At 41.0% G+C, this 24,466-nt stretch overlaps 1 protein-coding gene across 1 annotated transcript in view; it reads left to right on the forward strand.

Annotated features, from left to right (window-relative positions):
* The window catches only part of GALNT3 (polypeptide N-acetylgalactosaminyltransferase 3), a 95,192-nt gene that overhangs the window by 58,057 nt on the left and 12,669 nt on the right, over positions 1-24,466 (forward strand). The window contains exons 2-7 of the mRNA XM_077447552.1: positions 805-1,388; positions 3,758-3,930; positions 5,209-5,358; positions 6,320-6,554; positions 10,680-10,797; positions 21,014-21,214. Of these exons, the coding sequence (XP_077303678.1) occupies positions 892-1,388; positions 3,758-3,930; positions 5,209-5,358; positions 6,320-6,554; positions 10,680-10,797; positions 21,014-21,214 (1,374 nt within the window). The 5' untranslated portion in view covers positions 805-891. The remainder of the gene's footprint in view (positions 1-804; positions 1,389-3,757; positions 3,931-5,208; positions 5,359-6,319; positions 6,555-10,679; positions 10,798-21,013; positions 21,215-24,466) is intronic.

Genomic DNA, 24,466 nt, shown 5'->3' on the forward strand with positions numbered 1-24,466 from the left:
AATGTGGGCACAATGGTAGTTCTTCTGGTGTCACTATTACAGGTCTTGTCAGCAGGTTCGGCAGATGCTGACAAGACTTGTGCTTGTAAAGGTCTAGTTCACTTCTAGTCCATTTATGCTTTCATTCTCAAGCCCTGATGGTGGGGAAGGGGGGGTTGGACTCCTGAAATGAGCAAGTCCTGACTTGGAAAAGTAGAAATTGGTTGCAGTTGTCTTTACAGTTTAGTTAGAACTGAAAGTATAACTAAAGGTAAAACTTCTTCCTTCTTCTTTTCTTCTTTTTTTATTTTTTTTTTATTTTATTGGGATAGAGTGGAGGTGGATTAGAACCCCTGTCAGTTTGTATTGTGGTCTGTGCCCCCATTTGGGGGATTCCCCCTCTCTTGGTCCGTAAAAGAAAATCCAAAATTTTGGGTTGTCTCCAATAAAGTAATAGAGGGCAACTCGTCCAATTGGGGCACTATTTCTGGTGACCTGGGGGGGGGGGGGGGGGTCATCAAGAGAATCCTTTAATTTGCAGGGATTTCCTCTCACTTCCTGTTTGGCTATGGGGCAGAGAGTGAAGGTAAATCTCCCCAGTGGGACAAAGATGGCAAAAAAATAAACCTTACAGGGGTTTTAACCCTCCCGTACTCTAGGCAAAACTTCTTTTTTTTTTTTTTGGATAGAGTTTTACTTGAAGTTTGGCATCAGACAGCAGACTATTATGATGTGGGCCTTGGCCTGAGTGTTGGATTTCACCATTTCTTTTTGTTTTGCTACTTTGTATATTTTAAGTCCTTTTAAAAATCTTTTGTTTTATAGATCTTGGAAGATGACGTTACCCCGAACATAATGGCTACTCTGTAGATTACATTTTCTCCTTGTTGTTTGACGATCTCAAAAATAAACATGTCAAACTTTAAAAGGCTGGTTCTAGGCCAGCGATTCATGCACTGGAAGCTCGGTGCCGTCACTCTCGTTTTTATGGCTTTTGTGTTCTTAATACAAAAAGAAGTAGTTGATCGAGAAATGGACGAACTTGCAGCACATGATGGCTCCCATGTGAAGAAAAAAAAGATCTTGGACGTGGTAATGAATGCTGTAAATAACATTAAAGACTCAATGCCAAAAATGCAGATCAAGGCGCCTGAAAAGCAGCTTGATGACGGAAAAAGACGGTGTTTACCTGGATATTACACAGCGGCAGAACTTAAGCCTTTCCTTGAGCGTCCACCTCAGGATCCAAATGCACCAGGAGCTGCTGGAAAGCCATTTAAAATGGACAAACTCACCCCTACGGAGGAGGAAGAGAGGGAACAAGGAGAAAAGAAGCATTGCTTCAATGCCTTTGCTAGTGACAGAATTTCATTACATCGGGACCTGGGACCAGACACAAGGCCTCCTGAGTATGCTCGACATCGAATTATTGGCATGTTACATTGTCATGTATTTTTAGGCAACACAATAGATGATAGACTATCTAAAGCCAAATCTTATTTTATTCATTTTGGTTAGAGCGTCTCATTGGAGAGATTTTTCCCTAACAGAACAGAGGCGTAAATCTCTCCAAAATTTGGAAAAATGCCCTGTTTAGACAGCTGTCGCCAGAAAATGTGTCCCTATTGGAAGATATTTTTCCCTCTTTTCTGTTATGGTAACCGCTCAAAATTTTGTATTTTCTTTCACTTTCAGTCCAGTTGACAATAGCCGCCAGGACAGATAGGCATTGGATCTCCCTAGTAGGACACATAGGCTGAAATTAAAACCTGACTGGTTCCAAACCCTCACCATACTATTCAAGACATGAGAACATTTAGCTTTAAGGACACTTTAAAGAGTTTGTGAACCTATTTGTATAAGTCTATGGCAGCCCCTCTATTAAAAGCTGGCATAGCACACTGTGTAAAGCATTTTTAAAAATGAGCAGTGTAAATACCGATTTTTATTTATTTATTTTTTGGCCGTCTTCAGGCTGGTCACGTGATTCGCGGCCGCTTTCCAGCTCCGATGGATGGCTGCTCGGGAAGGGGACATGATCTCCCTCTGATGGCAGCCGGGGAGATCACGTGGTCTATGGTCTATACACGTGGTGTATGAAAGGATACAGTACATATGGCACTCCTAGGAGAAGTGCACTTGGTCTATTGGAACTTTCATCTGTATCTTTAGACCATAAACAGATTAGAGAAAGGGATGAGGTAACTGGATGAATGGATAGTTGGCTGAGCAGGAGAAGGGACCGAGACTGGAACCTCTGCATCTCCCACAGAAGATCTGGTTAGGATCAACTCAACGTAAAAGAAATGAACGGCAGGGCACTGAGGTCAGTATCAAACTAAAATCACTTTATTAAAATAAGCAGCACACCTAAATTTAAGTTGGCATGAAACAGCATGTGTAAGGAACGAGGATGTCAGGGAGCCAGCTAGCTCAAGGTATGGATATGCATGGCGGCTTTCTTAGTTACACACTAGTATGACAGCTGTCAATTTCCGGGGACTTCACCCTCTTTTTCAAATGCTTGGTCTCCGGTATTCCTTATCCATGCTGTTTCATGCGAACGTCAAAGTGTGCTGCTTATTTTAATAAAGTGATTTTTATTTGATACTGACCTCAGTGCCCTGCTGTTCATTTTCTTCTGCCTCCTAAAAATGCTAGTTATCTGGCTGTCCTTCAACCCTCCAACGATTCCATAGTGCCTCTTGCTAAGATTGGAAACCCTTGCCAATAACTTTTAGTATGTAGTGTATCCTCCCGCTGCTCAAAACTCTATGCAATACCTACTGCTGAATGCACAGCATAACTAATAAACCTAAAAAGAGTAGGAAGTAGAGAGACTTTAATGGGTGGAGTTGGGAATCCGTGGATAATTCAGGATTAGATATTCAAAGGCTTTGGTAATAAACCATGCCTGAAAAAGGAAAGTGTTTTTGAAAGCTTGCACCTCAGATATTTGGTCAGTTAGCCATGTGAAAGGTATCGCCTACATTTTTAGTTTTGTACTACTATGTATGGCTAACACCGTATAACACTGTACTGCAATATCCCAAAAAGCCAAACTACTGACAACTAAAAGATAATGGGTGGTTTGCATTGCAAGAATGGGAAGCAGAGGCTCCGGACAAGTTGGCTTTTTTAAATCTTAATATAGGTGCTTGTAATATAGCTTCACTTTTTTGCTAAGGTTGTTTTTGTTGCAATTGGTTAAAGACATAGCGATAATAATTTTGCTACAAGTTGCAAGAGAACCTTCGAGGGCTACAAGAGAATTTTTATAAAAGCCACCCTTGGATTTGACTACCACCTGGCAACTTTTGGTTTCTTGGTGAGATATCTATATTCATGTGATGGCACTTTTATATAATGTCCTTTAAACCAAGTTGTGTGTGTTTGCCTTGAGATGGGACAAGGCTCAGGCCATAGATGAGATATATTATCTTGCACTATGAATACAGAATCCTACAGTATATAGCACAGTGGATACATTCCTTCCTCCTACTGAGGAGTGGACTGGGGTATACTGTTTTATCATCCTTTAAAAGATAATTCCACCTAATCCAGAACAAGTCAGTAATGAATGGAATCTGCTGTATTTATGAACACATGAAGGTCTTATATATTTCTTTTATTTAATAACTACTAGGTAAAAAAACCCTGCTTGAATAACATTGTTTTTTTTTTTTTTTTTTTTTTTTTTTTTTTACTTTTTGTATACAAAAACCATAGTACAATTTCCTGTGATGTTACGTAGCTATTCCTGTTCTATTCCATGTAGGTGTATTGAACAGAAGTTTAAGCGCTGTCCACCTATGCCAACGACTAGCATCATAATTGTGTTCCACAATGAGGCCTGGTCTACTCTTCTGCGCACTGTATACAGTGTTATATACACATCACCGGCCATTCTTCTCAAAGAAATTATTATGGTGGATGATGCCAGCACAGATGGTAAGTTAATTGGACCTTAAAAAAACAAATTTGGTTTTGCATCATTGTAACATATATTGTATTTTGAATTACTTGTATTACAAATTACTCTAAAGATGGGTTTAGTCTGTTATGGTATTTTTGTTGAATGGAGTACAGCTTTACTTCCAAAATGTTTAACACCTAAGCCAGGTTTAAATTTAACACAATATCTGATGGCTATATTCTGTTTTGGGGGGTAAAAAATACACAATTCACAAAAGGACATTGTTGTACTAAGGCTTTAGAGTTGTTTTTTAAGCACTCCCCATCCAAACCTGCTGCTAAAAGATGATAAGGGTTCCTAGTCTAAAGCTGATCATAGACCATAATAAGTGATTTGGAATGCATAGACTTTTGACCACTAATTGTGCATCCCTAAAAATAAGCAGTTGCATTGCATGACTGTTCATGTTTGGGATTTTACAGAGAGGTAGAGTTTGTGTATTGCTAAAACTTTCCAAGGATTTAGTATTTGGACAAGGATTTTTTTGGGGGGGGGTTTCATAATCTTTTTATTCAGTATGAAAATAAAAAATGGCAAAGTAACAAAATCTGACAAGAAAATACAAGGGCAGCCACACAATCGATGAACTGATAGTGACACAGCCCTCAATGACAAGGTTAAGCAACATAGAAACATAAAATGCAGGTTTTAATCAGAGTATAAAGCATAGGGACTCGTCAAATATGTGGAGAGATTTTTAGGCTTAGTGTCTAGTTGCCAAAATCAAGCATATAAGTATTAGGGCACAGGAACCTAGATCAGAAAATGGACAAGGATTTTCATTCTGTCTTATTTCCCTTATCTCCAACACAGTGAGTGCTATGTGTTGGTATACTACCGTCACTGCCACTGTTTTACATAAGCTTTTGACCCAGTCGCTCACTGTTACTGTACCCCAGCCTCCAGTTCAGAGTGTGGATAAGGGAAGGTATCCCCCCCCCCCAGAGTGCAGGCATGTAGCCCTGCCTCTAGATTTACCTTAATAGGTGGAAGCTGACAGTTCCGGCATCCTTGTGGCAGCTTACTCCCCCCCGTGGATAAATAACCTGATTGGATTATTTCCTGATTGGACACTGAGAGCCAGACTTTTTTAGTCTCAGCAACCCTTTTTACAGCATTCTTTTTATATTACAAAAAGGTGGTTTAGACACTTTCATTTTTTGAAAACATCAGGATTTGAACTAAAATTGTCTTTTTTTGACATTTTGTTGCAAGTTTGATTTTAACATCTTTTTTATTTTTGTCTTTGGAAGATTACTTGAAGGATAAGCTGGATGACTATGTGAAACCTCTGCAGCTTGTGAAAGTGGTCAGACAAAAAGAAAGAAAGGGGCTTATTTCAGCCAGACTGTTGGGCGCCGCTGTTGCAACAGGGGACACATTGACCTTTTTGGATGCACACTGTGAGTACAGAATGATTGTTTTGCAAAGTGATATAAAAAGTAATTTTCTCTCTTAATTTAAAATCAGTAAGTAAAGTTTTTTTTTTTTCTTTTATAATACCTCTGGGCAGGGGGGTCAGCTTTATCCTGATTGGCTGGTAAAGTGGGGAGTTTGCGATCAATGGTGCAAAGTAGCAGCCAAGGTCATGGTGGTTTCTAAGCAGTTAGGTTGTCCATATGTTTTTGTTTTTTTTTCTTTTTAGTCTTTGTGATTCTGCCCGGGACAAGGTCTGACTGGGACATCAGTCGGTTTTCCATTAATGTACTGGGCAATTAGGGACTGTTGGCAACTATGCACCACCCTGTTGGTCACTTACCATGATTGGTGGCTTCCATTACCAATTGGGAGGTAAAGAGGGGCAGCAACATGCCGGAGTGCCACCATGTAAGCCTTGGTTGACATTTACTTAATGGAACATGCCAGGTATTTGGGTTCCTGAGCCCCTTCCCTGGATCCTCTTGTTATACCTTTCTGAAGCCAGTTTATGATATTTCAAGGTCTGTTTAAGACTGACCCAGGGGCTTAGTAGCATTATATTTATTGGCCCCTATTGCATATGTTTACCCCTTCTTCCAGGGCTCCTACCATTTAATAAAGTGATGTATTCTTTATCTTTCCCTCTATAACTGCGGTAATAGGCATGTCTTGTATTTAGGCATACTGAACTTTTTTAGTTGCTGTAAATGTCCAGCTGCTTTTATATTTTACTGAAGAGGACTTGTAATGAAAGGCTCAGCACATCCATTACAGGTTTTCAACATAAAATTTTGAGAACACAAAACCGCAATTATAAGTGCAAAGCAATTCCAGTGACTGAAGAGATCAAGTTGTGCTTGTGAAGCACCTCGCAGTCTTCATTGTGAAAAGAGAAGGAAAGCATAATTCACATAGTTCATAGTACACATCCTCTGCTTGTTCCAGGCGAGTGTTACCATGGTTGGCTGGAGCCATTACTGTCAAGAATTGCTGAGAACTACACTGCGGTGGTGAGCCCAGATATTGCCACCATTGATCTCAATACATTTGAGTTTGTCAACCCTTCCCCATATGGAAATAACCGCAATCGGGGGAACTTTGACTGGGGTCTGTCATTTGGATGGGAAAGCGTGCCCAGTTCTGAAAACAAGAAGAGGAAAGATGAAACCTATGCAATAAAGTAAGAAACCATCATGAGATTACTGGTATAATGTAAATACAATGTGTGTCAACAAATGGGATTTAAAAGTATTTAAGATTTCAGAATTATGAGTCATATTTAAGTGAGCGTTTTCATAGATATTTCTACACAGCTTTCACCCAGGATTCACACATCTTTCTAATTTGACCTATTTGGGAACATGTGTCACTTCTAGGTGAAAGTTGTGTGAAAACATGTATAAATTATAAGAAAGGGTTTAAAACATGAATGAGCCATGTTATTACATAGCAACTCATTACAATTGTGAATATGCCTTAGACCAGCCTTTCTCAACCTTTTCAACACAGAGGAACCCCTCAAATAGTTCTCTGGTCTCGGGTAACCCCTGCTAAAAATTTGAAATCTATAACTCATGATACATTAGTGTGGTGGTCAGTGGGAAGAATGATCCTTACACTTGTGGTGTGGGAAGAATTACCTCCTTACAGATAGCTAAAAAGATCAATGGCGTGAGTGGGAACTTATCTGAGAGTCAGAAATTGCCCAATGCTGAAGGAACCCCTAGCAACCTCTGGAGGAACCCTGGTTGAGAATCGCTGCCTTAGACCATGGAGGCCCAGAGGTGTTCTAATGCAGTTCTTGGACAATATGAAACTTTGCAAAGAGAGAAATTCTAGATGATTAAAATGATCACAGACCTCCATAGGTATCTGCATCTTATATAAAGCAAAATCTGCCCTAATAAATGGTCCATATGATCACGCCTGATTTAAGAAATGGTCAAAAAGGGGAAGATCCCCATACCAGTGTCTTCCAGCACAGGAGAGGTTAGTCTACAGCACACAGGCTCCAAAGGCAGGAGAGATCAAACATGAAGAATACAGAAGCACATGATCCTCATTAGCATGGCAGTATACATTCAATCAGCGAAAAAAAATAAAATGAATAACACCCAGTTAAAATTCTTGAAACTCTGCATGGGTAGTAGGAATCGCCAAGATGCCTACAAAGCAAGGCTGTGTGCAAGAGCGGCAACCAAGAGTTAAGCTGAGCACATGTCTGGAGCCCGTTGATTGCATGGTGGGGCCTACTTTGCTACTGGGGACTATTAGTGGAAAACGTTGGACAGGAGGCTGTGGACTTTGGCTCAGCAAGTCCCTCCTAAATGCAGATTACAGAGAAGGTGTGCATTGTCATGGTGAACTGGGAATTAACAGGGAAACCGTTAGTGTCAGTGTGCATGGTGTACATTCTTTAAGGCTGGGTTCACACTGCTGCGGGGGGAGATCCGGATGTGATTCGCACAGCAAATCACATCCGATCTCCGTAGCACTGCGAGTTCAGCCATACAGATAGTATGGCTGAACTCGCAGCTGTCCCGCAGCAAACTCGCACAGGACCCTTTTTTGGGTCCGCAACGGAATCGGATCGCATGGGGGTTCACACCATGCGATCCGATTCCTGTGCGAGTCGGCAGATCGCACTGCGATATGCCGACGGATCTGGGGGTGTCATTAACATAACATTGACACCCCCAGCCGTCCGCATAGGGCAGTGTGAACTGCCGGCGGGAGGTATGCGATGCGGGAAAACGCCGCGGATTCGCGGCGTTCCCGCATCGCAATAGTGTGAACCTAGCCTAAAGGTTCGTACACACTATAAGAAAATCGGCAAACATTTTCGTTCAAGAATCAATCGTACGATTTTCCGATGGTGTGTAGACAACTTTTGACAGCAGATTCCAACCTTCCGAACAAAAATTTACAAAGGGACAAACTCCACGGTCTTTCTTGTATGGGAACAGAACGCACAATTTTCATTTAATGTGCAAAGTTTTCGTTTAATAAAAATCAGAAGAGAAAGACTGCGCATGATCAAAAATGATAAACGATAAAAAAAAAAGCCTTTGTCGTACAAGAATTTTTGTACATTCGCCTGATGTTCTTGTGGTGTGTACCCTATTTAAGAGTGGAGGCCCGCCTTAAGATTTTAAGGTTGAGTGTTCCCTCACGGAAGCCTCAACCTTGTCCCAGGGCATTGATGAAGATGACACAACCTAAGGTACCCTATGTGCGCAGCAAAGTGACACTGTAACAAAGTGCCTAGCATAGCCCAGAAGAATCCACCCTGGGGTAGGATCCTCATGTGACCCTTGCTTCGCGCCCAACAAGGAGGGTAACATGGAGGGAGTGACAACCACTACCCTACCCTTACAACCTTGTCTGTTGGTCGTCATGATGTTATGGCTCATCAGTGTATGTACAGATGTGCTCATAAGTTTACATACCCTGGCAGAATTTATGATTTCTTGGCCATTTTTCAGAGAGTATGAATAACACAAAAACTTTTCTTTCACTCATGGTTAGTGTTTGGCTGATGCCATTTATTATCAATCAACTTTGTTTTACTCTTTTTAAATCATAATCGCAGCAAAAACTACCCAAATGACCCTGATCAAAAGTTTATATACCCCAGTTCTTAATACTCTGTGTTACCCCCTTTAACATCAATGACAGCTTGAAGTCTTTTGTGGTATTTGTGGATGAGGCTCTTTATCTTCTCAGATGGTAAAGCAGCCCACTCTTCTTAGCAAAAAGCCAAGTAAATTCTTGGGCTGTCTTGCACGTTTTTGAGATCCCCCCCCCCAGAGTGGCTCAATTATATTGAGGTCAGGAGACTGAGATGACCACTCCAGAACCTTTACTTTTATTCTGCTGTAGCCAATGACAGGTCGACTTGGCCATTATTATATTGGAATGTCCAAGTACGTCCCATGCGCAGCTTCCTGGCTGATAATAGAAGTGTTCCTCCAGCATTTTTTGATAACCTATTGCCTTCATCTTGCCATCAATTTTGACCAAATTTCCTGTGCCTTTTTGTAGCTCACACATCCCCAAAACATTAGCCATCCACCTCCGGGTTTCACAGTAGGAATGGTGTACCTTTTCATCATAGGCCTTGTTGACTCCTCTCCAAATGTAGTGTTCATGGTTGTGGCCAAAAAAGCTCAATTTTGGTCTCCTCACTCCAAATGACTTTGTGCCAGAAGGCTTGAGGCTTTGTTTGGCGTACTTCTGGCGGCTCGACAATGCATCCCATCATTCTTCACGTGGCTCCTTTTTTGTGCATCTTGAATCAGCCGCACCACATGTTTTCAGAGAGTCCTGTATTTCACCTGAAGTTATTTGTGAGTTTTTCTTTGCATCCTAAACGATTTTCCTGGCAGTTGTGGCTGAAATATTTAGTTGGTCTACCTGACAGGGGTTCTGATGAAACCAAACCACGCATTTTCCACTTCTTCATTAGAGTTTCAACACTGCTGATTGGCATTCTCAGTTCCTTTGATATCTTTTTTTTTTTTTTTTTATATCTTTTTTTCCTGTTTTATACAGTTCAACTACCTTTTCCCACAGATCCTTTTTGACAATTTTTTTTTGCTTTCCCCATGAAATGTCAGTGCCGCACTGGATGAAAGATGCAAGGGTCTGTCAGGAGTCCAGACACTCATTGCCATATATATATATATATATATATATATATATATATATATATATATATATATATATATATATATATATAATATTACACACACTAATTACAAGCAAACAGATCACAGGTGACGCGATGGTTACCTTTTTAATAGCCATTCAAACCCCTTTGTGTCAACTTGTGTGCATGTTATCAGGCCAAAATCACCAGGATATGTAAACTTTTGATCAGGGTCATTTTGGTGGTTTCTGTTGTGATTATGACTTAAAAATAGTAAACACGGTTGATTAATAATAAATTGCTTCAGCCAAACACTAACCATGAGTGAAAGAAAAGTTTTTGTGTTATTCATATTCTCTGAAAAAGGGCCAAGAAATCATAAATTCTGCCAGGGTATGTAAACTTATGAGCACAACTGTATATTGTGTGTGTGTGTGTGTGTGTGTGTGTGTGTGTGTGTGTGTGTGTGTGTATATATATATATATATATATATATATATATATATATATATATATATATATATATTTTTTTTTTTTTTTTAACATCCTATAATATTAAAACTGCAAATCCTCTTCCTAAAGATGATTTCTGTTGTGTTTTGGTCCTTCTATGTCATTGTCACAGATTTGTTTTAATTTCCTCCATTTATACAGGACACCAACATTTGCTGGGGGCCTTTTCTCAATCTCCAAGGAATATTTTGAGCACATCGGAAGTTACGATGAAGATATGGAAATCTGGGGAGGAGAGAACATTGAAATGTCCTTTAGAGTAAGTATATTGTTGTAGTAATGTGGTTTCTGGTGGGCTGGAGGGAAGTGGTTGCTGGTGTTTAGTCTGATAATCGTTGCTTTGTGCTCAGCTGTGTTTACTACACTGTGTTACTCCTGCCACATGAAGCCTGTGTTATGCATAATTTATGAACAAGAGCATTGGAAATGGTTATGTAGGGAGTATGTAGTTTAGAGTATTCACATCATGAAAGTATATGAAATGAGCTTGTGCCAAACATAAATCCTATGGTACAAAATGCCGTTTAAATGTACGAAGTCGCTGTCATTCTTGCCATACAGTATTGAGATCCTCCTGAGTTCAAATCCCACTATGTACAGTATCTGTGCAGAATTTATATTTGCTTTCCCTAGCTGCTAATGTTCCCTGCCACAGTCCAAAGATATACTGGTAGAGTAATCAACCCAAACTATCTCAGTTTGTTATTCGTGCATATTTCCTTGACTGTCAGAAGGTATTAAAGTCTAAGCTCCTATTATCTTTTTACTAGAGAAATGTTTTTTTCTTTTTGTTTTATTCTTTTAGTTTTTGCTATATAAAACAAAAAAAAATGATATTCTGTTCTAAAACCATATCCAATAAAATAACATTTCTTCATAAATGTAGGCCAAATTTTTTGAAAATCAAGAATTAAAAAAAAAAAAAATTTTTTTATTTTTTTTATTTTTATACCTACTGTCACACGTGCAGTGTCTTCATATATGACTGGTCTGGCAGTGATCAAGGAAAATGACTGGTGACTATATGTTAAAAAACAAAACAAAACAAAAAAACACATTACTGCGCACCCTTAACCCGGTACTGGCTGGATGACCTGCATGTACATGATCCAGCCTGCCTATGCCGGCTGCCCGCAGTAAAAGTACTGTTTTTGGTTGGCAAATGGTTAGCAGACACACAACAGAATATTTAAATCAAAAAGGGCTGGCAACTCTGATGCTCTTGAATAAAAGTCCTTTATTGGTTACATGGGTACAGGCTATATACGCTGATGCGTTTCGGCTAAGAAGCCTTCATCAAAGCTAGTCACTCTGGGGATGATGCAAGATATGGTCATAGACTGTGGAAATAATGAAGGAGATGGTCAAAGATTGCAAACATGATACAAAAAGTGGTGAGAACCTGCAGTCATGCTGCAGAAGACTGTCGGAGACTGTGAACATGCTAGTTTTTGCATGCTTCAGGTGACAGTCATAGACTGGAGACATATTACATGAGAAGGCTAGAAATCACTATTATAACAAGACAATAGGGAAACATAGATTCGTGTCTGCAGGGGTCGCGGGGGCTGTAAAAAAGTGACCAAGGGCCACAGGTTGGGCTCCAGGGCCTTGAATGTATACAAAAACGCACTTTAGGAGTGAAGCTTTTACAGTAAATGATTTTTATTTATTTATTTTTAAGCTTAAAAGTTACCTGGGCTATTGTGGCAACAATAATGTTTAAAAGAGAATTATGGGTTTCCTTTTATTTATTTATTTATTTATTTATTTATTATTATTTTTTTACTTGCATCTATTTTTGTGATTTGCTGATATCTTTAATTCCTTCCAGCCCTCTCAGAAGTGCCCCCTTTCTGTTAAAAATCAAGCTAAATACCTGTGGGAGGGTCCACAGAGTTTCATACAGCAGAATATCACCAATGGTCTGGCTCTGGAGTCTGGATCCACCCACTTTCCTGTCATTTTGCTTGATTGATGTCCTCTGCTCACTTCCAAGACATCAGAGTGTAGCTGCTCCCCTTCCCTTCTCTCTCTTCTCCCTCCTCCCTTCTCTCTCTTCTCCTCCCTCCTCCCTTCTCTCTCTTCTCCTCCCTCCTCCCTTCTCTCTCTTCTCCTCCCTCCTCCCTTCTCTCTCTCTTATCACTCCTCCCTTCTCTCTCTCTTATCACTCCTCCCTTATCTCTCTCTCTTATCACTCCTCCCTTCTCTCTCTCTCTTATCACTCCTCCCTTCTCTCTCTCTCTTATCACTCCTCCCTTCTCTCTCTCTTCTCACTCCTCCCTTCTCTCTCTCTTCTCACTCCTCCCTTCTCTCTCTTCTCCCTCCTCCCTTCTCTCTCTTCCCCCCTCCTCCCTTCTCTCTCTTCCCCCTCCTCCTCCCTTCTCTCCCTTCTCTCTCTTCCTCTCTCTTCCTCTCTCTTCCTCTCTCTTCCTCTCTCTTCCTCTCTCTTCCTCTCTCTTCCTCTCTCTTCCTCTCTCTTCCTCTCTCTTCCTCTCTCTTCCTCTCTCTTCCTCTCTCTTCCTCTCTCCTCTCTCCTCTCTCCTCCCTCTCCTCTCTTCTCCCTCCTTCCTCCTCCCTTCTCTCTCTTCTCCCTCCTCCCTTCTCTCTCTTCTCCCTCCTCCCTTCTCTCTCTTCTCCCTCCTCCCTTCTCTCTCTTCTCCCTCCTCCCTTCTCTCTCTTCTCTGTCTTCTCTGTCTTCTCTCTCTTCTCTCTCTCCTCTCCCTTCTCTCTCTTCTCTCTGTCCTCTCTCTTCTCTCTGTCCTCTCTCTTCTCTCTGTCCTCTCTCTTCTCTCTGTCCTCTCTCTTCTCTCTGTCCTCTCTCTTCTCTCTGTCCTCTCTCTTCTCTCTGTCCTCTCTCTTCTCTCTCCCTCTCTCTCCTCCCTCAAAGCATGTTTCAATGGTCAGAAGAGTTGGTAGAGAGAAGAGCACTTCAGTCAGTGACTAAGGTAGCAGTCACGGATAGTGCTGTGTATGTAAATGTCCTCTACATATCTACCAGAGTGAAAACAATATGTCTAAAGCAGAATACACATATGGATGTGACAGCACACAGGCATTCCATGCATTACTGGTATAGTAAAATGAAAAAAAAATCGGAGCTAAAATTGTGAATGAATTCTTTTATTGACGATCTGTATTTTTATATGAGACAATGAAACCTTCCATTCACATCTACTTGTATTTTCATACTGAAGCCCAGAGCTCCTCAGACATGGACAGAGCTTTGCTCCCCCATAATTGGTGTATTACTTAGTACTCCTATAATAATAATGTTTCCTTCATTGTAAATAGAGTATTACAGGATCACATGCCGCGCAGAGTCATCACATGTTGTACATTGCCATTCATTGCCGTATGGGGATGATAGGACTCTATAGGAGTATAGTGACAGAGGGATTATTTGTATGTACAATAAAAGACTCTTGCACCGTGCACATTTCAGAGAACAGACATAGGGCACAGGTCACTATGCTCCTCACCATGTCTTCTCTTCTGATATAACACAATGCTATGTATAGAGCGTGATTGTTCTAGATAGCAGCCTGGGTGTGTACCTCTTCACCAAACACACCCAGAGGTCCTCCAGAGGGAGGGAGTGAAGTAGGGGCTGGATTGTGGAGATGTTTCCACCCCTTGGAAACTTTTGAACTGAGAACCATTAGAGGCTGATTCTGGGGAAAAAAAGAAATTCAATGCAGGTATGAGGGTAGCATGTACTACCTATTTTTGCTTTCCCACACTTCTCCTTTGAGGCTTTAACAAGGAGTGTTAGATATTACAGCCCTTTTAATCGCAGCTTAGAATTATGATGTGAAGAATGTTTTAGATCAGTGTGTGGTCAGGCTAGAGACCTCTGATGTACCGATTACAAGACTTACCACAGCTGTGTCAAGACATGTTGGTCTTTGCGAGAAAGTAGTAAAATCCTTTGGAAGAATGAAAACAGCTATTGGTGTGGTTGTGAGTGTCCTTTTTTATTTTATTTTTTTCAAAGCTTAGAATAGTGGATACCCTCCAAATGACACAGCATCACTGTAGTGATAACATTTTTTTTTAAGTGATTGGTTACCAAAATGAGTCAACACCAACATCCCTTTGTAGTAGAGAGAAAAAAAAAAACCCTGTCAAGGGATATATAGGACTTTCTGAGTGCTATTCATATACTCCTCAACAACAACTTTTGGTTAAAAATTTTTCTTTTTTTATTTGTACACATTCACAGAAGGAAAAAGGTATACAGGAATACATTTCTTCCATACAAAAATACCACACTTTTGTTATACATGTTTCGCCTTACAGGTTCCTCAGGAACATGCGTGGATATACTTATCTAATGAGTAAATATACACAGATTATAAATACATGTCTTAATACTCTTAGAACACAACATTTGAATTCGATTTTATCAAGTCTCACTAAGCAACATATGGCTGTACCTGGATAATTGCAGTCAGAGTATATGCAAACTAAGATGGCGTCAGAGCAACTTATCGGCCACAAATTGCATAACCCTCAGGCCGCGTACACATGGGCGGACTGTATGGCCTACTTAGTCTGCCGAAACACATTTGAGCGGACAGTCCGCTCGTGTGTGGGCTTCAGCGGACTTTTTCAGCGTGCAGTCTGGCGTACTAAGTATTTCGGAATTTCCGTAATTCTGTCCGTCATACTTTGGTTTCAGCGGACAATCCGCTCGTGAGTAGGCTAGTTCGACGGACTAAGAATGGCGCATGCTCAGAAAGGATTTACACGGCGGAAGGGTGCATTGCTGTGTATTGGACTTCCTATTTCTAGTCCCGTCGTACGTGCTGTACACGTCATCACGCAAGCTTTCAACTGACTGTTTGTGCATCCGTGTGTGGTCAAGTCCTTTCCATCGAAAGTATGACGGACTGTCCGTCGGATTGTATGACGGACTAAGTAGGCCATACAGTCCGCCCGTGTGTACGCGGCCTAACATTCACCTCCAAAACAGCTCCAAATCTCCAAAGTGGGGAATATTGATCTTAATGCTGTACTGTCTTTTCCAAAAATCTAATCACCTATAAATAATTAATACATTGGTATAATATTTAATTCATCAATGCATACCGTAGTATTATATGTTAGAAGCTTTTACTAAAGAGTAAAAAAGAAAAATTGTGCTTACATAACAGATTTCATTCGAATCATAAATCTAGGAGCCATAATCCAGGATGTTATCAATTGCAGATATTTGAACTGTATTTTAAAAGTCGGCACTCACGTTTGTTGGTCTAATCAATAGGCAAAGTAAAAAAAAAAAAAAAAAAAACATAAAAATAATGTATATAGAGATCTAATGTGGCATCCACTCATGCTGTGGATTAGCCACATAATATTCACTATTATTACATTTCATATTTGGGCCGTGCTGGATCGGAAGTTCTGTCAACAAACAAACATTGCGAGAATAGGAACGTTATTCCCCATGAATGTTGTTCCAGAGTTACAGGTGTATAACAGCAAAAATGTGATATATTCCAAAGGAATGAGCATTTTGTTACCAGTCTGCAGTTTGTAGGATAGTATGGCTCCTAGAAGACCCTGCGGTATGTGCACTGCCGCGTGGGTCTATTTATATGTCCCACTTATGCGTCAATAGCGGTGCAGCGTGTGATCTCACTCCGCTTCCGAAGCTGTACCGGACATGTGTGGGTGGTGTCTCGTGTGGTGGGGCGGAAACCTCCTCCACAGGCTGACCAGGAACTGAAGAGGGCACACAACATCGGGGGGAGGACCTGGTTCTCCCCGGCGTGTGTGTGCCTCTCTGTCGCTGTGGCAACAGTGTGTGCTATGGTTGCCAATCGCCATGGAAGCAAAGGGTGCGGTCACTAAGTACCGCACCCGCCCCACCCCCCCCCCCCCGCCATGGACATCACCACTGTTCCGGACACGCATAACACTACTGTCTCCACAGGGGTTCAGCACATACCATGATCGGGCCATGCTGATGTGTGCCCCTAGGCACCCATTGTGGAGACCCCTGCTGGCAGGGAGGCAGAATGCACAGGAGCTGTGCCTGAGAATTGCTCTGAGAGAAAAAAAGGAGAGAGATAAAAAAGTAAATAAAAACAACAAAGAGAAACGTGAGACTGTTAATACTGATAAATGTGTTGCTGCATGCGACTAATCGCATGCTTCAAGGTTTCATACAGATACTGCATACAATCAATTAATTCATGGTTTATACAGCCATATTGAGAATTACATATTGTATATACAAGGATAATTATGACAACAATACCCTTAGTTTTCATATAGACCTATAATTTAATAGGACAAAAGAGGGGGGTACGTGACAGCGAAAAAGCAGTGTTGCATCCCACCTCTATTTAGTGGTCAGCATTCAGATGGTCAATCAGGTGCAGGACATCAATGGGAAACAGAGGCTAAACAAAAATCGGCAAGAGCAAGGGTACAAGTAAAACCGGCAAATGTAACTTTCAAATCACTTTTTGCTGTCTCCGATCTATATTGTTATAAAAAATGGCTTATAACTAATGCCCTCATTCAAACCTGAATACCTTGTGGCCTGGAAGAGGTAAATCCATTTAGCTTCTAATTGAAGAAGTTGTTTGTCAGCATCTCCACATCTATCATGTGGGGGAATGTATTCCAGGGCGCCGCAACATTTCTTGAGTTAAACTTGAATCGATTGACATGCAACTCTATGTTTCGGTGCCCAAACAGCACCATTTGGAAGATCTAGATTTTTGACCCGCAGAATGTAACGACAGTAGTTGCAACTGCCACAGGGATATGTGCCTCATCTATCTGATTGGACCTGCTGGTTGTGTAATGACTCGACACCATGGTGTCCTTAATGGATCTCTTAAAGGTAATCTCAGGAAAGGGTTTGACATATTTATTAATTTTTATCATCTGTTGTGAGGAGGTACCAACATTTTTTATAGATCTTTCAAATTTTTTGATGTCTATTATATCTGGTCACAATTCTGTTGAATCTTCTTTTATTATCCTTCCTTGGTTTATATATCAATTTGTTCCTATCTAACAATCTTACTTGTATGCCCTTTTTTAGGCAAGCTTTGGTATAACCCCTTACCAGTCAATGTTCATATAGCTGAGTTGCCTCTCTCTTAAAGTCTTCCTCTTGGGTGCAGTTGCACTTTAATCTGATATACTGGCTATATGGAATACTATTGACCAGTGGTTTAGGGTGCAAGCTAGTGGCATTTAATAATTTATTACCTGCAGTTGGTTTTCTATATAAAGTTGAACATAAATTGCCAATTTCATTCTCAAAAATGTCTAGGAAAGTAATCTTTTTCTGGCTGTAGTTATATGTGAACTTTAGATTTTAACTATTATTTTGCAGGTTTTCCAAAAATTGTATTAGCTCTTCTTTTGATCCCGCCCAAACCATTAGAATATTGTCTATATAATGATGGCAGGTCATTACACTGTTCAAATCGACATTCATTTTTCCTTGTGAAAACAAATCACGCTCCCACCCCCCAAGATACAGGTTGGCATATGGGGGGGCGCGACCCGCCCCCATAGCCACCCCCTGTATCTGGAGGTAGTGGGAATGCTTAAACAAAAACATTGTTTTGAAAGGATAAATTCCAGCATTTCAATAATAAAGTTATTGTATTTGCGAGAGTCCGTGTCTCTCTCGTTGAAAAAGCTACATACTACTTGTGTTCCTAATGTGTGGAATAGAATTGTACAATGCTTCGTTATCTATTGCAACTAGCCATGCCTCTTTTGGTATCTGTAGTCCATCTATTATTTTCAGAAGCACTGTACTGATATTAATATAGAATTATATCTATAGAATTATAGTGCCTTGAAAAAGTATTCGTACCCCTTGAAATTTTCCAAATTTTGTCATGTTACAACCAAAAACGTAAATGTATTATAATGGGATTTTATGTGATAGACCAACACAAAGTTGCACATAATTGTGAAGTGAAAAAAAATGATAAATTATTTAATTATTATTTTTTTATTTTTATTTTTTACAAATATGTGAAAAGTGTGGCGTGCATTTGTCTTCGGCCCTCTTTACTCTGCTACCACTAACTAAAATCTAGTGGAACCAATTACCTTCAGAAGACCCCTAATTAGTAAACTACTAGTTAGTCCATCTGTGTGCAATTTAATCTCCGTATATAAATACAGCTGTTCTGTGAAGCCCTCAGATATTTTTTAGAGAACCTTAGTAAACGGTATCCTGAAGGCCAAGGAACACACCAGACAGGTAAGGGATAAAGTTGTGGAGAAGTTTAAAGCCGGTTTAGGTTATAAAAGACTATTCCAAGCTTTGAACATCTCATGCAGCACTGTTCAATCCATCATGCGAAAATGGAAAGGGTATGGCACAACTGCAAACCAAACAAGACATGGTTGTCCACCTAAACTGACAGGCCAGGCAAGGAGAGCATTAAAGTGGATGAAAACCCGATTAATGAAATTTGACCTGGGCACCTATATCTGCAATGTTTTCTTATCTCCCTTTAAAGCACTTAGTCTGCGGCTTTCTCCTGCTCCCTCCCTCTGTTATCCGCATGATAACTTCTGACAAGTTCTTCGACATGTGATAAAATGAGGCTGAATTTTGTGTCTGGGTGGGTGTTATAAATAGATTAGCAGAAAGCTGTTATACTCACAGGACAGCTCTGAAAGTCTCTGCCTGGGGGGGGGGGGGGTGCCTTTCCTCCAATCGGCTGTCTCCCAGTGTAATCCAACCCTACACTGGTACTGCGGAATGAGGAAGTGAAAATTCTAACACCATATGCAGTATACAAAGCTGAAGACCGCAGATATGCATGTAAAACGTATGTTAGGAGGCTTTGTTTCATGTCTGTGTATCATCTGAGGCTGTTCGTTTCACTGGGTATATGTAAGGGTTTACATCCACTTTAATCAGAGAAGCAGCCAAGAGGCCCATGGTAACTCTGGAGGAGCTGCAAAGATCCACAGCTCAGGTGGAAGAATCTGTCCACAGGACAACTATTAGTTGTGCACTCAACAAATCTGGCCTTTATGGAAGTGGCAAGAAGAAAGCCATTGTTGTTGAAAGAAAGCCACAAGTAGTACCATTTGCAGTTTGTGAAAAGCCATGTGGGGGACACAGCAAACATGTGGAAGAAGGTGCTCTGGTCAGATGAGATCAAAATTGAACTTTTTGGCCTAAAGGCAAAACGCTGTTTGTGGCGGAAAACTAACACTGCACATCACCCTGAACACACCATCCCCAACGTGAAACATGGTGGTGGCAGCATCGTGTTTTAGGGATACTTTTTTTCTTCGGCAGGGACAGGGAATCTGGTCAGAGGTGATGGGAAGATGGATGGAGCCAAATGCAAGGCAATCTTAGAAGAAAACCTGTTTGAGTCTGCAAAAGGCTTGAGACTGAGGTGTAGAGGTTCACCTTCCAGCAGGACAACGACTGTAAACATACAGCCATAGCTACAATGTAATAGTTTAGATCAAAGAATATTCATGTGTTAGAATGGCCCAGTCAAAATCCAGACCTAAATCCAATTGAGAATCTGTTGCAAGACTTGAAAGTTACTGTTCACAAACCCTCTCCATCCAATCTGACAGAGCTTGAGCAAAGAAGAATGGGCACAAATTTCACTCTCTAAGTATGCAAAGCTGGTAGAGACCTACCCAAAAAAAGACTTGCAGCTGTAATTGCAGCGAAAGGTGGTTCTACAAACTATTAACTCAAGGGGCCTGAATACAAATGCACGCCACACTTCTCTCATATTTATTTGTAAAAAATTTCAAAAACCATTTATCATTTTCCTTCCACATCACAATTATGTGCCACTTAGTGGTCTAGCGCATAAAATCCCCCAAAAAATATATTTAAGTTTTTGGTTGTAACATGACAAAATTTGGAGAATTTCAAGGAGTATGCATACTTTTTCAAGGCACTGTATATAGCCATATAGAAATGAGATGCACTGGCTTAGAATCAAGTGCTTGTGTGTGCCTGGGCACACCCTAATCACCAAGATTGCCAACCATGCAGTGTCACTAAAAAGCCAAGGCTACATTTTGCTCCACATCTCTGCTGCCTCCTTGGCTAATGGGAAGGACACTGTACCTTCCCCCCTTCCCCGGTGTGCCTTATTTAACTTTACAACAGGTAGTTTCAGCAGCTGGAGAGGGAGGAGTAAATACAGATTGCAGTGTGGGATGGACTTCAGCTTACCAGGAGAAGGTAAACTGGGCTGAGCACAATGTAGTCCTACACATACATACACAGGCATGCATGTGTGCTGGAGCTTTGATGTGCACACCTATCACATCAATCTCATACTTGCTATAACTTTGAATCCTAGTTCATGCATGCTGTATATTCTTGAGAATTAATAGGTAAATGTTTAAATAGAAAAGTAGATTTGGTTTACTGGAAATTTTAGGTATAATCTCCTAGTTTCAGAAGTTATAACATCTCTGTTATGACCTAGGTGTGGCAATGTGGGGGACAGCTGGAGATCTTGCCCTGTGCAGTTGTGGGCCATGTATTTCGTAGCAAGAGTCCTCATACCTTTCCTAAAGGAACACAGGTGATCATCCGGAACCAGGTCCGTCTGGCTGAAGTTTGGATGGACGATTACAAAGAAATATATTACCGGAGAAATCGTGAGGCAGCATTAATGGTACAGCAGGTATGTGAAATCATCACAATAATGTCTACACACACTCACAGAAAAATGACTAGCATTCCGATTTATAGAATATTCATGGACAAACCAGGTCTGTATACTGTTAAGGAACCACAAGTTTTTGAGAGGCAGTCACATTCTGGGGACATTAGAGAGTGTTTAGGACACACTTTAGAATTCCGTCATGCCCTTGCATGATAGTAGCAAACATTGTGTGGGTAGCAACTTATTGTGCTTGTTGCAAACACTGTGTGTGGACACTATGTCCTCAGGGCAGCTATGCTTCCTCCTGCCATGACCGCTGTTAGAGCAGCAACCTAGAATTTTTAAAGCTGGGTGGGCAGAGCTTAATGGGGATTCAGACCCACTAGTTCCTATAGAATTTGTCCACTGCCTGCCTGGAATCATAATTGGTTATCGAACATCGGACTCCACCCACGGTTAGTGTCACTGGCTGCTAAGAGGCTGCCAACTGTAAGACCAACAGCATTCTTAACAACTAGTGACCAGTAGAGGGGAGGAGGTAGCGGTGGCAAATATGGCTGCACTGTCCTTGTCTCTGCACACCGTTGGTCTTAACTGGCTTCAGTTTCATTATCTATGACCTGGAGGGAATTTGTTTTTTAATTTTGATGCACTAATAGCATCACTTTGCAAAAATGGCGCTATTAAGAACTAACTGAATCTACTGCATGTGTCAGTATAGTTACAGAAAAGAGCAGAAGGGATTTTTTTAATCTGATGCAGGCCATTTTAAATGGCCATACTGTCAGAACAGTGTCACTGAGACTTTGATTCCTGCACGTGTATTTGTAGATTTGCTTTAGAGCTTGACCATTGTTTAACCATTTCACTTCTCAGAGATGCACACCTCTATGGGTCAGAGCAAATTTTGCAGCTGTAGACCTACAGTCTGTGATAATGTTGGCATTACTTAAGATAACAAAGAAGAAACTGTTGGAAAGAAAAAAAAAACGGGTGGAGAGCTGCTGCTTGAGCAGAAAACTTGCAACAAAACACTTGTAAAAAGCTCATGTTGTGCTTTTCAGGCATTTTCATTGAAGTCTTGTACTTTTTTGAGCAACAGGTGTATTGCTACAAGCGACAGGATGCTCAGATGTGAACAAGGGTCATTGAAAACAATAGGTTTTTCCTCGTTGAGCGTTTCAGAGCTTTGAGCTACAAGCTACAAAATACCCATGTGATTGGGCCTAAAATGCTCAAACCTAAAAAAAATCTATGGTTTTCTGTGGTGCCTGTTCACACCTACCTGATCACATAAAAAAAAACCTGTAGCTGAACCTCTGTAGCTCAATAAAGTTCTGTAGAAAACGGCATTTTTGGAGCAGTTTGAGTCCCATAGAATTGCAATAGGTGTGTGTTTTAACATGAGGATTCCTTCACACTTTGTTGCTGGATGCTGTGACGGACGGACGAATACTTGCATTGTATCAAGGTGCTCTCTTTATGCGGTGTTATCACCTCTAAGAGTATTCATTGGCTCCCAGGACTGGTTGCTTTGCCCTAGTGTCTCTCTCGGGCTGGGAGCTCTTCAGCTCTTACCTGCCTACATACGCAAGGGGCTTGGTCCCATTATAACATTCTGCTGGCTATTTGGCCTCTATTGTCGGAGTGATCGCATCTAAAGGCTTCGAGGGGGCAAAACATTCATCGGCAATAATAGTTTTCCTGGCCTCCTGTCGTGTTGCTAATCATATACTCTGATGGAATGTGTACACTGTTATAAACATATTATTCATTATCAATGTACATACCCCCTGAAGAAGGAGATCTATTTTCTCCAAACGCGTAGGGTATTTTGAATAACGTGTATATGTACGGATCATCAGTGTATTTATGTACTCTTTTTTTGTTTTATGTAATTTTTTTTTAACCTTTTCAATAAAAAAAACTTTTTTGTATTTTAAAAAATCTGATATTGACTCAAAGTGCCTTAAAAGCCCATCTCTAGGGGTATTCCAAGATTCTGATCTAACTTTGGATGTGGCACACAAAATTGTAGAATTATTGCCTCGCGTGTGTGTGTGTGTGTGTGTGTGTGTGTGTGTGTGTGGCACTGACCCCCGAAGGAGCGGCTGATTTAATTGGGCTTACCGTTACCTTCTTGACCTCGTATGTCTAGGGGGTTTCCCGAGGTAGGTGGCCCAAGAACTGTAGAGTGACGCCAGATCTGCTTAAGGGATTTTTATTTGCAAAAAGGAGTAAACTAACAGTCTCTGAAAGAAGGGTTAGAGGGTTTAGGTAGGAAAGTCCAGGTACTCTTAGAACTAATTCAAATAGAAAAAAAGAGTCTCTCACATTAAGAAATCCAGAGAATAGCCATTCACAGCTGGATCCTCACCCTTATCGGATAGTCCTTCTCTCACCAGGCCTAGCAGCCAACAGGGTTTTTAAATCAAACAAAGTCTCTGTCACAGACTTGTTGTAGAACGCTTGAATAAACTGAAAGCTGTAGACACTCAGAGAACCCTCGTGCAGTACCAGTATCTTGCAGCCAGTCCGGCGATACCATACGAGATCAGATTCGCTTGGGGTCTTTCAACTTGGCCTCCAGGCTACTGCTGAGAAGCCAGCCTTTGCATGGCCTTCTCCCAAAGAGTCCTCCCCAGGATGCTTCTACAGTTGCTGGGCCTCTCTACAAACCGAGATGGCACCGGACCACCTTCGAATCCTTCTTTCAGTTACTTTGCCTCAGGCCAGCCAGCCCCGAGACTTGGAGTCGGGTAGATCCACACCCCAGGCCATGAGAGCCTTGGGGGCTGGTCACGAGGACCAGGACCAAACAGCCAGAAAGCACTTCTGGACCGGAAACCCCCGGAGCACTTGACGTCAACACCTTAAGTACCCTCTCCCAGAATGCACAGCAAGAGTGACACTCCCACTGGGCTGGTTTTCCGAGAGAGAACTGGCACTTAATGCACCCAACTGGACTGCGTTCTAGCACCTGCTAGGGATGACAGAACCACCTATGATCAAGCAGAACACAATGCAATCCAGCCAGACTGGTACTGAAGCCAAAATTTTAGAGTAATTAAACTCAAAACCAAACTGTGGTTCCAGGAATATTAAATGCCAAAAACACATAGCACGTGCTCTTCAGGAGCTGGCACTACATAGTGCTCATGATGAGATTATATATATATATATATATATATATATATATATATATATATATATATATATATATATATATATATATATATATATATATAATTAGATATATAGATAGAGAGA

Source organism: Lithobates pipiens, unplaced genomic scaffold (genome assembly GCF_037356315.1).
Source record: "Lithobates pipiens isolate NorthernLeopardFrog02 unplaced genomic scaffold, aLitPip1_a1.2 Scaffold_22, whole genome shotgun sequence".
NCBI classification, from domain to species: Eukaryota; Metazoa; Chordata; class Amphibia; order Anura; family Ranidae; genus Lithobates; species Lithobates pipiens.